Consider the following 16,357-nt stretch of genomic DNA (forward strand, 5'->3'; position numbering starts at 1 on the left):
TTTTCAATATTTTCGTCAAAAGGCCCTTTTAGAAATGTCAGCACCCTGCCTCTCTAACATTCTCTGCACGTCCCTGCAAATCAGGCTCGGCCCCCCAAAAAAAACAGGGCTGCTGCTGAGACAGCTAGCGGCACACATTCCACCACCCGTTGCTCAAAGGCACATTGGTCGCGGCGTCTCCAAACCACGGTGGTCCTCCAACAACCGCAGCAGCTCAAAGAATGAATGAACAAGATTATGCAAAGCAGGATTTGCTGCGATTATTATTAACATGGAGTCAATGCCCTAACAGTACCTGTCACTGTAACAAGAAGCAGGAAATTGATATTGGCAGCTTATTCTAGAGCCTAATTTATGTTCCTGTTGCTTGATGAACATTTCTGGATGCACAGCACCGTCGTACGTCAATGTATAAATTGGGCACAGATGAATCTTTCTACCAGCAGTGTGAGGTACAGTTTCATGACAGCACAAATCACAGGTACAAGGTCAACTAAAAGAAGATCCTATTAAGCTATTCGGCTTATTTTCACGGGGGGAAGAACTCAATATGCAGAAGGGTCGGTATGCCGACGATCTAAACCCGTCGTCAGGTTAGCTACTCACCAGCGTCGTCAGTTTAGTTACTCGCGCCCGTCGGGGGAGAGTAACTAACTTTAAACTAGTGACAGGAACCATAAAGTTTATTAAGTGCTTAATAAAGAGTGTTTATTAAGGTAAGAAAATCTAATGTGATGTTCGGGAAAAATGAATGGGGTCCAATGGAGAACATATTCCCTTTGGTACCAGCCGGGGGGGAAAACAGCGACACCAGCGGCACTATCGTAGGAACCTTTAGTTCTGGGTTTGTTTCATGTTAACTCTTTTACTGCTTCGGAAGTTCCCGTTCGCCTCAATTTTGACCCAAGCGCGCTGCCAATACAGCTCGTTCTTTTTACCTTGTCTGATGACTGTAAGCTGATGGGGGGTCGCGCCGCTGTGTACAGTAAAAACATCTCCCGTAACGCTGCTCTCAAAAATCCACCGCACGTAAGCAATAATGGAGTCGCTGTTTTCTGTGGATCTGATCTAGAATTTGAATTTCTATGCTCTGAATGGATGGCAAGCGGAGCGGCCCAATTCACATTCATTCTTTGCATAAGGCTGCCCTCTGCCCGCCAGCTTGGCTAAAGTACAAATATAATACATCCAATTTAAAAAAAAATGTTTGGAAATAATTAATAGATCATTTTCTATAACATCGCAAAGGTAAGCTGCTTTTTGCTGGTACCAGCCCCAATAAATAAATAATAAATCTGGCAGTAGAACTGTTAAATCTGGATAACTGGCCCCCTGCTGGTTTGAAACCAATGCTGCTAACCTGTGTCCATTGCCGAGGCCCCGGTAGGCCTTCTCCTGGTCCTGCATGCGCCCCAGGCTCTGGGCCACCGACAGGTACTGGTCGTAGTACTTGATGGCCTCCTCGAAGTCCCCCAGGGCCTCGTAGCAGTCGCCCAGGCTCCCGTAGGCGCGGCCGCGGTCCAGCACCGCCTCGTTGCCGCTCAGCTGCTGCAGCGTGGCCAGCTGCTGCTCCAGGTAGCCGATGGCCTCCTCCATCACGCCCACGTTCATCTTGGTGATGCCCATGTTGCCGTAGACCTGCACGCGTACAGTGGTGGGAGAAAATTAATCTTGTTTAGGCCTAGAATTATTGAATGCTTTAACCAGTGAAAAATAGCAGATATACAAGCTCACAGCGCGGCACCTGAGCTTGTATATCTGCTATTTTTGAAAAAGTCGTGAAAATGTGTGCAAATCTTTGAATATATGTATTTTCAAAGCCAACGTTTGTAACTCAAATTTTGCTTCTGGGTGGTCCCTGGAACTACATATTTTGAGATGGGGGTCCGTGGCCAAATACATATCATTTTGGGGGTCCTTCACATGAAAAGGTTTGAGAACCACTGACATAGTAGTCTCTCAAGAACAGACTGACTGAGCTCCAGTTAAGTGAAAAGGACTTTTTCTTTGACGATGGCTGGCCAGATTGCTGACATAGAAACATAGGTTTTTCAAAAAACCTTAGAAGGATTCAAAAGACACTTATAGAATCGGGTCAAAATTCAAATTTTCACAATTCTTCAAAAATAGCAGATCTACAAGCTTGCAGCTGTGAGCTTGTATATCTGCTGTTTTTCAATAGTTAAAATAATAATACACAATAATGTGTACCCGTTCTAAATGGGTTAAAGGAGTAGTTCACCCCCAAAATGACTTTTTTTCTATTGATTACTCAGGCCATGGAGAGTAGAGTTCAATAAGATTTTTTGGTTTTTGTCACATTCCTAAGACAAAATTTTGATTCGAGTAAATTTACCCCCATTGATTCCGGATGGTGACCCGTTTCGAAACGGGTCACCATCCGGAATCAATGGGGGTAAATTTATTGTTATCACATTTTTGTCTTAGGAATGTGACAAAAACCAAAAAATCTTATTGAACTCTACTCTCCATGGCCTGAGTAATCAATAGAAAAAAAGTCATTTTGGGGGTGAACTACTCCTTTAATCTCGTTTTTTGAGCGGGGGTCAGTCGCTCCTCAGAGTGACTGTCCGTTCCTATGTCCCCGTGTCCCTATGTCCCTCTGTATCATGAGCTGCAATACCGCTGGTGACCAAGTGGCGCTGTTGCGTCTCTCACACACACACACGCAAGCACACAGACACGCAAGTAAAAGTCCGGTAATCAAAATGGACTTGAGTAAGAGTACAAAAGTATTGGCGTCAAAATGTACTTAAAGCACCAAAAGTAAAGGTTGTCATTGTGCAGAATGTCCTATTTCCTATAAGTTTTCAAATGTATAAAAATCCTTTTAAAATAGCCGATCTACATCGCATTGTGAGCTTATACTGTAGATCGGCTATTTTCAAATGGCCGAAATGTATTCAGGGCTGAAGTGGTTAATGCATGTTTTGTAATAATTATCAAAAAATCCCCAAAGTAACTAGTAACTAAAGTTTTCAAATAAATAGTGGAGTAAAAGTGCAACATTAAAAAAAATGTCTTTACAATATTTAATTGATGTTTAATGTAAATTGTTGATGCATATGTGACATGAATAAAGATATTGGACAAAAAAAAAGTGCAACATTTGCCTCTGAGATGCAGTGGAGCAGAAGTACGCGGCTCGTGTGGGACAACGATGGCATGGATGCGTGTGTAATGGCAACTAATAAGAGATTGAGAAAAGAAAAAACACAAAAATAGCGTAAAAGCTTATGGGCTCCACAAAACCGGAGTAGTCCTAGCCTAGTTCCAGACCCTGAATCGCTAGCCACACCCCTTTAAAATTTTGTTTTGGCGATTCAGGGGTCTAGAATTGCTCTCATTGAAGAGGCTTTCCTCGTTCAAAAATCCGTACGGCGAATCAGCGTTTTGAATCAGCGTCTCGTGATCAGCGTGGGTGGGGATTTCCCAGAACTCATGTGCAATTCGCCGCCGCCGGACGGGACCACACACATCGCCGTCGCGGTAAAATGAGGTAAATTGCGGTAAAATGCGATCGTATCGATCTCACTATGAAACATCAGTAGCAGACATGTTATGTTGTGTTTGATTACTAATTCGTTGTGCTCCTATTCCTGCTGTTTCATTGGTTAGCATGTAGCACTAGCAAGCAACAGGCTAGCCACTAGCCAGCCACACATAACAACACTGCGTCATCTGCTTTGCTACTGTTGTGTTGGTCAGACGGTGAACCAATCGCAGAAGACTGCCTCTTTGGCAACACCCATCCCTGCAATCGCCCTCGGTGGGAGCGACCTCAGACTGAATAATGGAGTGAAACGAAATGTCAATTCAGGCTGAGTGTCAGGCTAGGAGTAGTCCCTTTAAGTGCAGTATTTAAGTAAATCGGTCACTTTCCAGCACCGACCTGCGCCTCCACCGCCGGGTCCTTGAGGCGGCGGCCCAGCTCCAGCTGCTCCTCGTAGCTCTTGAAGGCCATGGCGTACTTCCCCAGCGCCATGTAGACGGCCGCCAGGTGCCCGTGGGCCTTGCACTCGCCGGGCACGTCGCCCAGCTCCTGGTACACCTCCAGCTCCTGCGTGTGGTAGCCCAGGGCCTTGTCGTACTTCTGCACCAGCCGGTACGTGGCCCCCAGGGCGGCGTACGCGCAGGCCTCCATCCGCCGCTCTTTCACCTGGAAAGAAGCGCGTTTCGAAAATGTATCCGTTATTTTGGTGCTACCCATTTAGGCCTAAGATTATTGAATGCTTCAACTATTGAAAAATAGCAGATATACAAGATCACAGCGCGGCACTCGGGTCTGAAGTGGATAAAATAATCATTTTAGAATGTGAAGACGTCCCGTGCATATTAACTCATTCGTAGTTTACGGCCGTAAAGCCCGTTAATTTCTCTATGTCTTTCACTGCCGGCTTCTCCTACCGGTTAACGTGGGCGCTCGTCCAGTTCCCATCGTGCGTGATCGGACACTGCTATGCATCGTGTGTTCGCGTATTCCATCAGCTTCTCAAATCCGTTGAAACTTTTTCAATTGATCAATAAGTTCTCCATCTGTAAGCCGCGGAGTTCAGACAGAAAGCTTACGGGCCAAAATAGAGGACGGACTTCCGCTTCAGGGACTCCAATGTTAAGTTGTCCGCTCAATAATGTGTCCGTGTAGAAACCGATCACGGAGCATTAGTTCCGGCCTATTTTAGTTCGGCTTCGATAAAAAAAAATGTTTTTAATTAATTTTTATTACATTTACGGGTTCTACGGGCATGGCAGAGAAGGGGTACAAAGGGGTATTTTGAGGGCAGAGTTTGAGTTAAAGGACCATAGCTGTGCATATTAAAGGACCATAGCTGTCCTTTAATATGCATATTAAAGGACCATAGCTGTGCTCTGGCAATGTTTCGCTTACTGACTACAACTGCCAAATATTTTCCAAAGTATTGTTTGTTTGATTTTCGAGGAAGCCATTGGATTCAGTTAATTTCAGAGAACTCGCAGAGAACTTCAAACCAGATCCAGCAAACTAAATAAAATTGTGCCATTGTTTGTTTTTCAAAGTTATGTTATTGTTGCCTTTCATTGCATTATCAAATGCAAATTGATTTGAAAAGGAAACGATGGATTTACAAGATTCAAATGTCCATGACACAATGCAATTATAAACAAACGGCAGCTCTAAAAACAAAGCCATTAAGGGTCTAAGCCATACATGGGCAACTGGCGGCCCGGGGGCCACATGCGGCCCCCACCTTAACTTAATGCGGCCCGCAGGTTAAATATTATTGGTTTCAGCTGTTATAACTCCAAACTTGCAAACATGACAAGCTTTAATTACTTCAGTCGACTGTATATTAGTATCTTCTTGATGACTAGTAGCCTACTAGTCTTTTTTTATGTCCAATGCATTTTTGATTACGTTCATAAAGTAAGAAGTAACACAACATGGACATGCATTTGAAATTAAATAAATAAATACTTTTCAGACTACCAAAAAAAAAAATCACAAAAATAGCAGATCTACAAGTTCAAAACGCGTCGCAATGCGACACGTTTTGAGCTTGTAGATCTGCTATTTTTGCTATTTTTGACCATATGCATTGTGGAATGTGTGTGAAAATATAGTGGCCCTTTCCAGCATCAAAGTTGCCCACCCCTGGTCTAAGCTGAAGTAGGATAGATGGCCAATGAATGGACAATGAGATACAGTATACAGTATCTGTATGTTGGTCAATTAAACTATAATTATACAGTATCTATAATATGCCAATAACTACAGCGATCGTACCTGATGAGCCAAGGCCAACTGCTGCTCATAAAACTGAATGGCTCCGGCCACGTCCTTCTTACAGACAAATATGTCGCCCAGGTTGCCCAGCGCCCTGAAGCGGGCCTGCGCGTTGTTCAGGGACTGCGCCAGCGACAGCAGGTACTTCTGACACTCCTCCGCCTTGGCGAAGTCCCCCAGCGCCTTGAACGCCAGGCCCAGGTTACAGTAGGCCTTGGCCTGGCTCAGCTTGTCGTGGAGGTCCTTGGCCAGCGCCAGGTCCTGCTCGTAGTACTTGACGGCGTCCTGGTAGCTGCCCAGGCAGTAGTGGGCGTAGCCCAGGTTGTGGCAGACCTTGCCCTCGCTCTCCATGTCCTGGAGGTCCGGGGACAGCCGGAGGTACTGCTCGTAGTAGGGCACGGCCTGGGGGAACTCCCCCCGGGAGCAGTGGAAGTTGCCCAGGTTGCCCAGGGCGCGCGCCTCGCTCTGCACGTCGCGGAGCTCGCGGGCGATGTTGAGGTGGTTCTGGTAGTGCTGCAGGGCACGGTCGTGGGCCCCCAGCGCCTGGTAGGCCACGGCCAGGTTGCCGTGCGTGGAGGCCTGCGAGGCCCGGTCGTTGACCTCCATGGAGATCTGCAGCTCCTGGCGGTGGTACCTGGTCAAGGAAATTATGAATATTTAGTAAGACATTTCTAATGAACACAAAAATGTCACAAAGTCAGACTCTGTGAATACTAGGTGTGACTGTTTCCCATGAGTGGATGTCCTGCAGCTATTTACATATCGTCACTGTTTCAAATGTGTACGTCTTTTGGTAAAGCAAAGCCCTGCTTCATGATACAAGACTGTTGCACAAAACTAGTGAGAACAGCCGATCTACAAGCACACAACGCCTCACATCGCGAGGCGTTGTGTGCTTGTAGATCGGCTGTTTTCACTAGTTTAGTACAATTTATAGATGATAATTACAAAACGAACGGTTTTGGACATACGAGGTTTCCACCCGACAACGACGATATGCATAAGCATCTCTGGCCCTGGCTAGGGGGTCTGACACCTACCTCTGTTGTGCTTACATCCTCAGCAATGAATGAATACTGTATGTAAAAGGCCATGCCACACCTATTGTTGCCATGTAATGGGACCTCCTGGGTTTTAGCTTGAGAGAAGGGGTGTCAAAACTAGGCCTGGCCTTCAGAGTATATAGCTGACAGTAGGACTTGTATTGAGGACTGTGACCAGGGGCGTAACTACCGCTGACGCAGCCTACGCATGCGCATTAGGGCCCATGACGTTCAGGGGCACACGCAAGTCGGAGGAGAAAAAAAGAAAATCTAATAACAATGTATACAGACGGAGCCGCTGTTTTATCCAATGTGAGAGTGAGTATCTGCTGCTATGTGGTGAATGATCACATTACAAATATCCAATACAAGACTCTTGTTTTGAAATGCCCCCTGGTATGACAGGAACATCTTCCTGGAAGCTCTATAGGGCCCCTTAGTGCTGCTGACGGAACACAGGCTGAAGAGACGTTCTGACATAATGGAATATAAACTCGGGCATTATGGAATATAAAGTTTCAACAAAAGACTTTGGGGCAACAGTTAATATTTACCATGCCCTCTGAAACCAAGACAATGTGGAATATGGAACAAAACGTGCCCAACTTCTCTTGTTGTTGTCATCCTCCTTACTTTAGCAGGTGAGTTAAGTAATTAATATAAATAATGCTGGTTTGCAGAGATGCATCGCTGTCAATTAAACTGTGTGCTGTCATTAAAGTAGGCCTAGTTGTCTTAATGGATGATAATTATAATGCTGTTTTGGAAAAACGGCGTGGTGATGTTTGTAGTGTGAAGACTAATGTCAGAGTGGTTGTGTTGGGGGGGTTGTTAAGGGGGGGCACTTGGTGAAAATCTCGCATCTGGGCATGCCGGGGGCTAGTTCCGCTACTGACTGTGACCAAGGGACACTGCTAGGAGAAGGGTCTGTACCGAGGCACAAGGCTGAGGGCAGAGAAGGCTTTAGACTTGAGTTGCATGTGCTGTTTTAATGGACTTGTTGCTAATCGTCACTAAATAAACTGGACATCTTCTACTCGTCATCTCGGATTGGACTCCATATTTCTCTTTTACATACCGCACGGCCTGGTCGAAGGCGCCCAGCGCGTTGTAGGCGTTGCCCATGTTGCCGTAGGCCCGGCCCTGGGCCGCGTAGTCGCTCAGCTCCTGGACGATGGCCAGGTGGGTCTTGTGGAGCTTCAGCGCCGTCTCGTAGTCCCCCTTCATCTGGTGGATGATGCCTGTTGGGGGAGCGAAGTGGAGGGGGGACAAGAAAAAGGAGAGGAGGTTGGAGTTAACCCATTCAGAACGGGTACACATTATTGTGTATCATTATTTTATGCTTTAACTATTGAAAAATAGCAGATCTACAAGCACAGAGTGCCGCACTGCGAGCTTGTAGATCTGCTATTTTTTTTTTTATCGTGAAAATTTGAAATTTGACCCGATTCTATAAGTGTCTTTTGAATCCTTTTAACGTTTTTTTGAAAAACCTATGTTTCTATGTCAGCAATCTGGCCAGCCATCGTCAAAGAAAAGGTCCTTTTCACTTAACTGGAGCTCAGTTAGTCTGTTCTTGAGAGACTACAGTGTCAGTGGTTCTCAAACCTTTTCATGTAAAGGACCCCCAAAATGATATGTATTTGGCCACGGACCCCCCCCCCCCCCCCCCCCCCCATCTCAAAATATTCAGTTCCAGGGACCACCCAGAAGCAAAATTTTTGTTACAAACGTTGGCTTTGAAAATACATACATTCAAAGATTTGCAGGACTTTTTCACAACTTTTTCAAAAATAGCAGATCTACAAGCTCGCAGCGCGGCACTCGGTGCCGCGCTGTGAGCTTGTATATCTGCTATTTTTCACTGGTTAAAGCCTTCAATGATTCTAGGCCCTAAATGGGTTTTAACGGCCCACTCAGAGGGAAAATTGCAGAGTAAATTGGAGTGCCTCGTCAGCTCCTCTATGTACAAAGCAAGCCGTTTGGATGTTAAAATATGCTCTCCGCTGAGCCATCTGTTCCCCCTGCGCTCACACAACACACAGACTCTCCCAGAGAAATATGGTCATTAAAACGCGGCACAATCACACAGTTAGTAATAAAATCCAAAATGGAATCATTACGTCGCCTAAGCTGTCCTTGATGTGTGTGTCTTAACAACTTGGGGGCCAAACTCGTTCAGTAACGAGATACGGCCACTGGAGGTCGCTGTGCCAAAACTAAGTTGTCTCGTCTCTCAACGATATAAAGGGTTAACTTGGTTACGTGCAGCTGCATCCGTCCTGTGTACCCTGTGAGAGACGCTGGTGCATATGTCATAACATGACGCGCACAGAAGCAAAATGGATCGTCTAGGCTGCATACACTTCCATTATATGCTGAAACATAAAAAGGGCTTTATCTATGAATAAGGTGCAAAGAACGCCAGGTAAGCAGAGATCTGATTGTTTTCACGGCGACACTTTACCGCGATGGTCGGCCCCGGTTTGGATTTTAGTTTCGCGAGCGTTTGTATAAACAAATGGATTATCTTCCTCAATCGTCAGCGGACACTCACGTGCACACGCACAAAGCTTCCGAGGCTCTTCTAAATAAAGCGTAAGTGAGCGGCGGCACCAGCAACAGCTTGAAATGTTAGAAACCTTGGCTTCCCATGTGTTAACACTCATGTAGCCATGATTTTTTCTCTTCAATGGGCCACGTTGCCATGGTTACCATAGACTTCCATGTAATTGCGCAATTGTGTAAAAAGTGCACGCCCATGCCTAGATGATGCACCACGTGTGTGCAGGCTGTTCACAGCTTTCAAACAAAAAAATCCGCTTGGAAATCCGTTCAGGCATTCATGATTTATGAGCCATTATGTTTTCTTCAGATGTAAACAAACATGGCTGCCATGTTTGAAAGAATGGGTTGGTATGGGGGTTAAACATGCAATTTCGCGATCGCGATCATGCCTAACACATTTCTGGAGGTCCAAATTATTTTTTTGAAAAAATGTTTTTTGAAAAAACGTTTTTTTTTTTTTTCAAAAACGGCCCAAACTCGGGAAACTCGGGGTTGGCACATCACTAGTACCAATACAAACTCGGGAAACTCGGGGTTGGCACCATATGTGTTAAGAGGAAATTTTACCAAAATCAACAGGTTTTTCCACAGGGAGGGAAGTGGTTCTGCGGGAGAACGTGGATGCGGGAGGAGGAAGAGACGGGAATAATCGATCGGAAAGCTTAGCAAGCATGAGGCGAAAATGGTCGAAAATATAAATAATTAAGAGCCCCGTGCGTTGAGAGTATTATGTCTGATAAAATACCACCCTGTGAAAACATAATAGCTTTACCTCACAGCCGGCCATCTGGCATGCAAACGCACGCACACACACACACACAGTACATACAAACACATAACACCAATAAACGGGCACACCCACACAGGGGCGTCACACCAAATTCTGGGCCCTGGGTACAAGGATTCACTGCGGGCCCCCCATGAATGTTAACTATTGAAAAATAGCAGATATACAAGCTCACAGCGCGGCACCGAGTGCCATGCTGCGAGCTTGTATATCTGCTATTTTTGAAAAGTCTTGAAAATGTGTGCAAGAAACCTATAGTTTCCATGTCAGTGGTGCTCAAACTTTTTCATGTCAAGGACCTCCAAGATGATATGTATTTGGCCCACGGACCCCCATCTCAAAATATTTAGTTCCAGGGACCCCCCGCCACAGAAGCAAAATTTGAGTTACAAATGTTCGCTTAAAAAAATACATATATTCCACGACTTTTCAAAAATAGCAGATCTACAAGCTCGCAGCGTGGCACTCGGTGCCGCGCTGCGAGCTTGTATATCTGCTATTTTTCAATAGCTAAAGTTACTAGGGCCCCTCCACCTTGGGCCCTAGTAACTCAGTCCCACCCCCCCCCCCCCCCCCCCCCTCCTTGTGACGCCCCTGCCCAGTACATACAAACACATACACAGATAAACGGGCACACACCCACAAACAAACGCGCACCACGAGACAAATAAACAAGAGGATGGGGAGAGAAAGACAGACAACATCACAGATTATCTAACCCTCTCCCCCCGTGGTTGCCTTTGAGAGCTATACCAGTCATCTCTGGGGCTTCTCCTTCCTTCCACGGTCACCCAGGCTTTCCATAATAATAATTACACTACTGAAGCACACTGGAAGGAGGGAGAGGAGAGGAGAGGAGAGGAGAGGAGAGCGGAGCGGGCGATGCCTGCAGGCTAGAGAGTGGATGGAGCCGTGGAGATTTGGCCTCGGGGCTAACGATCAATCACTCGCTTCGCCGCAGCAGCAGAGAGCGGTGCTGAGGAGAGGAACATGCGTGCAGCAGCCGTGCAGCCAGGGGCGTCACAAGGGGTATAGGAAAGTGGGACTGAGTTACTGGGGCCCAAGGTGGAGGGGCCCTAATAAATGTATCTATTGAAAAATAGCAGATATACAAGCTCACAGCGCGGCACCGAGTGCCGCGCTGCGAGCTTGTAGATCTGCTATTTTTGAAAAGTTGTGAAAATGTGTGAAAATCTTTGAATATATGTATTTTTTAAGCGAACATTTCTGACTAAAATTTTGCTTCTGGGTGGTCCCTGGAACTAAACATTTTGAGATCGGGGTCCGTGGCGAAATACATATCATCTTGGGGGTCCTGGACATAGGTTTCTTGCACACATTTTCACGATTTTTCAAAAATAGCAGATCTACAAGCTCACAGCGCGGCACTCGGTGCCGCGCTGTGAGCTTGTATATCTGCTATTTTTCAATAGTTAACATTCATGGGGGGCCCGCAGTGAATCCTTGTACCCAGGGCCCAGAATTTGGTGTGACGCCCCTGCGTGCAGCGTTCATCCACCACACGGCCGTGGCCCCAACGTGGCTTTGCTTCATCAGCAAGTGGGGCTAAATAAAAAGGCACTGGCGTTTGCTTCACCAGAACACATGTGTTGTTGTGCGAAAATTTGATTTGGTTTTAAACCCATTATGACCAAAAGAATACTGAAAAATGTCTTCAAAATCCTAATGGTTTTTCTGAAAAACGTATGTTTCTTTATCTGTGGCGCTCACTGTTTTTAATGTCAAGGACCCATAGAGATGTATTTGACCGCGGATCCCCATCTCAAAATATTTTGTTCCAGGGACCCCCCAGAAGCAAATGTTTGAGTTAAAAATGTTCGCTTTCACGTGTGTGTGTGTGTGTGTGTGTGTGGCCTGCTCAACAGCGCCCCTCCCTTAACGTGTGTGTGTGTGTGTGTGTGGTCAAGGGCTCCACCGCTCAAAAATTTCAAGTTTTTTTTAAAAATAGCAGATATACAAGCTCAAAGCGTGGCACTCGCCAAAGTGGTTACGTGCAACAGATGCGTTCCCACTCTTAACTCTTTTACCGCTTCGGACGTTCCCGTTCGCCCCCAATTTTGATGACTTTGGGTCTGATGACTGTAAGATGGGGGGTCGTGCCGCCGTGTACAGTAAAAACATCTCCCGTAATGCTGCTCTCAAAAATCCACCGCACGTTAGCAATAATGGAGTCCCAAATCACTTCCTGGCTGTTTTCTGTGGATCTGATCTAGAAAATGCATTTCTATGCTCTGAATGTATGGCAAGCGGAGCGGCCCAATTCACATTAATTCTTGCATGGCCAAAGTACACATTTGAGCGTCCATTGTGAAATGAATTAGTTTAGAAAGAACCCATAGATGATTTTCTATAACATCGCAAAGGTAAGCTGCTTTTTGCTGGCACCAGCCCCAATAAATAAATAATAACATCTGGCAGTAGGACAGTTAATAGGTTAAAAATACACAGTTTGTGTCGTACAACGAAATGGTAGTTCGACAAAGCTTAAAGGGGCACTCCACCACTTTTCAACCTATGTTCATATAATTGGTCCTCACTCAAAAATAGCTTTTCTTTTTTTTTTTTTCTCAAAGGAGGGCTGTGGGCTGGTCAGAAACCCATAGTCTTGTGACATCATCGATTACCAATCCAGTTTATAGAAACGGCAGGCTTTCTATTCCTGAAAAGTTGCATATTGATTCCTTTTTTTTTTTTTTTGGAAAATGATGATGTCACAAGACGATGGATTCTGAACTTCCCACAGCTCTCCTAGGAGACTTGGACTGAGTAGAAAAAATGTTTGATATTTTATCATGAACATTAGTGAGGACCTATTATATGAAGACAGGTTGAAAAGTGGTGAACTACTCCTTTAATTTCGCCTAGCGGGCCACAAAAAGGATGATGGCACAGAATGCGGTGGAGACCACTGAGAAGAGGGGGAAATGGGTTGGAGGAGCCAGGCTGGGTGGAAAGCAGCGATTTAGAGAGAGAGAGAAGATGCTGTGGCTTGTGGCTAGAATGTGACGGTCGGTGGCGCAGGGATCAGAGCCACCGCCATGTTTGTGTTTTCCCATTTTATTATTTCCAACCCAAACCTGCCACCAGGGGCGTCACACCAAATTCTGGGCCCTGGGTACAAGGATTCACTGCGGGGCCCCCCATGAATGTTAACTATTGAAAAATAGCAGATATACAAGCTCACAGCGCGGCACCGAGTGCCGCGCTGCGAGCTTGTAGATCTGCTATTTTTTGAAAATGTGTGAAAATGTGTGCAAGAAACCTATGTTTCTATGTCAGTGATGCTCAAACTTTTTCATGTCAAGGACCCCCAAAATGATATGAATTTGGCCACGGACCGCCATCTCAAAATATTTAGTTCCAGGGACCACCCCCCGGAAGCAAAATTTGAGTTACAAATGTTCGCTTAAAAAAATACATATTCAAAGATTTGCACACATTTTCACGACTTTTCAAAAAAAAATAGCAGATCTACTAGCTCGCAGCGCGGCACTCGGTGCCGCGCTGTGAGCTTGTATATCTGCTATTTTTCAATAGCTAAAGTTACTAGGGCCCCTCCACCTTGGGCCCTGGTAACTCAGTCCCACTTTCCTACCCCTTGTGACGCTCCTGCCTGCCACACTGCAGACACACGCGCAGGCTAAAACAAACAGTGGGACTGTGGAGCTAAACAGGAGAGGGCGAAGGACTTCACAAACCATTTGGTGGGGCTGGGGAGGCTCCATGGGCGACGGGAGATGTTTGCTCAATAAAAAAGCTGTGCATTGTTGTGCCAATGGGAATGGAAACACTGCTTTAAGCCATTGAGGCTTAAGGCCTGTACTTGTTCGGTTCGGTGAGTTGTGTTTTCCGACGTGCAAATTTCCGAAATCTCGTTCGGTTCAATGCTTTTCAGAAGGCCCGAGGGATATCATTTTATGGTCAAAAAGGACCTTTTGACCGAAATCTTCGGTTTCGGTCGAAGTATGGAAAGCGGCAAGCTCTGTAGAATTATTGAATGCTTTAGCTATTGAAAAATAGCAGATCTACAAGCTCACAGCGCAGCACCGAGTGCCGCGCTGCAAGCTTGTAGATCTGCTATTTTTGGGGAAAAAATGTGAAAATGTGTGCAAATGTATTTTTAAAGCGAACGTTTGTAACTCAAATTTTGCTTCTGGGTGGTCCCTGGAACTAAATATTTTGAGATGGGGGTCCATGGCCAAATACATATCATTTTGGGGGTCCTTCACATGAAAAAGTTTGAGAACCACTTTACATAGAAACATAGGTTTTTCAAAAAACCATAGAAGGATTCAAAAGACACTTATAGAATCGGGTCAAAATCGGATCAAAATTCAAATTTTCAATACTTAAAGCATAAAATAATAATACTCAGTAATGCGTACCCGGTATAAATAGGTTAATGCTGCATGCGTTGGGGTATCGTATCCATAGGCCACGGGGATGCATACGTAAAGCCTACAGTCTGGGATTTTACACATTGCAAGACTGAGGCAGTATTTCTTCGTTCTCTGCATCTGTGGGGGGAACTCGTAGCACCTTGAAAATTCTGACTGAAGTTCAATTCATCAAGTGAAAAGAGAGCAGTGGTTTTTTTCACCCTATTATGTGCGCAAAAAGAGGCGAGATCAAATCAACACAATCCACACTGTCACTTCCGTCGTTTTTCAAAAGTCACATTTATATTCCTGGAGAAACTTTTGCATAGAGCAGGGGTCTTCTACGTTGTTGAGAGAGAGATGAAGCAGGGTTCCCCCCACAACCTTCTCATAGATTCCATATACAGTAGAGAGATGAAGCAGGGAACCCCACAACCTTCTCATAGATTCCATATACAGTAGAGAGATGAAGCAGGGACCCCCACAACCTTCTCATAGATTCCATATACAGTAGAGAGATGAAGCAGGGACCCCCACAACCTTCTCATAGATTCCATATACAGTAGAGAGATGAAGCAGGGACCCCCACAACCTTCTCATAGATTCCATATACAGTAGTTTCATTGTTTGACAGCACAATCATCAGTGTATTTTGGATTCATGTCAATTTGTGTTTTCATATATTTAACCACTTGAACCATCAATACAATACTTAATAAAATTAAGACTAATTGACTTAGTCTGCTCTTTTCCCCCTCTACACCAGACCTCTTTGCCGAAAAGATGCTATTTTTGGCTAAAGTTCTCATAATATGGACGCTAGGGTTCAAGTGGTTAATATAAAAAAGAAGAAAAAAAGGTTTCTATCACACAATGATTTGGAGGACCCCCTGTAGTAACTCTGAGGACCCCCTAGGGGTCCCGGACCCCCTGTTGAAAACCCCTGGCATAGAGCTTCGGTTGACTTCATTCTGGCTGTGATTCTGCAGATGAAAATCAGGTCTGATTTGCTGTTTGTTGTGCTCGTGACCTCCCGGGGTGAAAGTGGTCCACCCCTGTTGCCCACGCACGCAATCACCAGGTCATCACCCACGAGGAATTAGCATGCAAGGCGCACGCACCCTCCAGAGCAGGCCAGGCCGCCTGAATTCAGACAACGGTTCAATACAAACACCGACGTTACAGCGCTGCAGAACTCATCATATCCCGGGGGGAACGAAGGAACGAGGGGTTAGCGGCGTGCGAGTGAAATTGATCCGCTAGACTGGACAGAGCGCTCGCTGCAGACGTCCGTCCACACATAAACACACATGTGCGCAGTTAGTCCACGTGCCCTCCTTTCCCAACCGCCCGCCGCTGCCAAAACCAAGTGAAGCGGCGGCTTCATATTGGCTCGGAGGTCCACAGTTAAGCCCCTTTTCGACTGCAGCTTTAGCACCACACCACACCACACCACACCACACCACACTGCACCACATTAAAACATCTACATTTTCCATTACACAAAAGTACGCCTATCGGTAAGAAACAAATTGACGCTATAAATTTGTATTACAACTATCCTAAATTATAATACACCATAATGGATTATATCTGTGATTATAAAACACTATAAAGTATTAATGTATTACTATGATAATTATAATACACTATAATAGATTATAATAGTGGTTATAACACAATAGAATCTATTTATTTATTATATGAATGATAGACTATCTCATGTATTACAACTATATCCTAGTTGTCTAAATGAAAAGTCAGTGAGTGATCA

At 45.3% G+C, this 16,357-nt stretch overlaps 1 protein-coding gene across 1 annotated transcript in view; it reads right to left on the reverse strand.

Moving 5' to 3' along the window:
• The window catches only part of ttc28 (tetratricopeptide repeat domain 28), a gene marked incomplete at its 5' end in the record, with an annotated part of 518,726 nt that overhangs the window by 75,347 nt on the left and 427,022 nt on the right, over window positions 1-16,357 (reverse strand). The window contains 4 exons of the mRNA XM_080739232.1: window positions 1,361-1,638; window positions 3,914-4,180; window positions 5,786-6,419; window positions 7,907-8,069. Of these exons, the coding sequence (XP_080595358.1) occupies window positions 1,361-1,638; window positions 3,914-4,180; window positions 5,786-6,419; window positions 7,907-8,069 (1,342 nt within the window). The remainder of the gene's footprint in view (window positions 1-1,360; window positions 1,639-3,913; window positions 4,181-5,785; window positions 6,420-7,906; window positions 8,070-16,357) is intronic.

Source organism: Nannobrachium achirus, assembly GCF_963921795.1.
Source record: "Nannobrachium achirus genome assembly, chromosome: 12".
NCBI lineage: Eukaryota > Metazoa > Chordata > Actinopteri > Myctophiformes > Myctophidae > Nannobrachium > Nannobrachium achirus.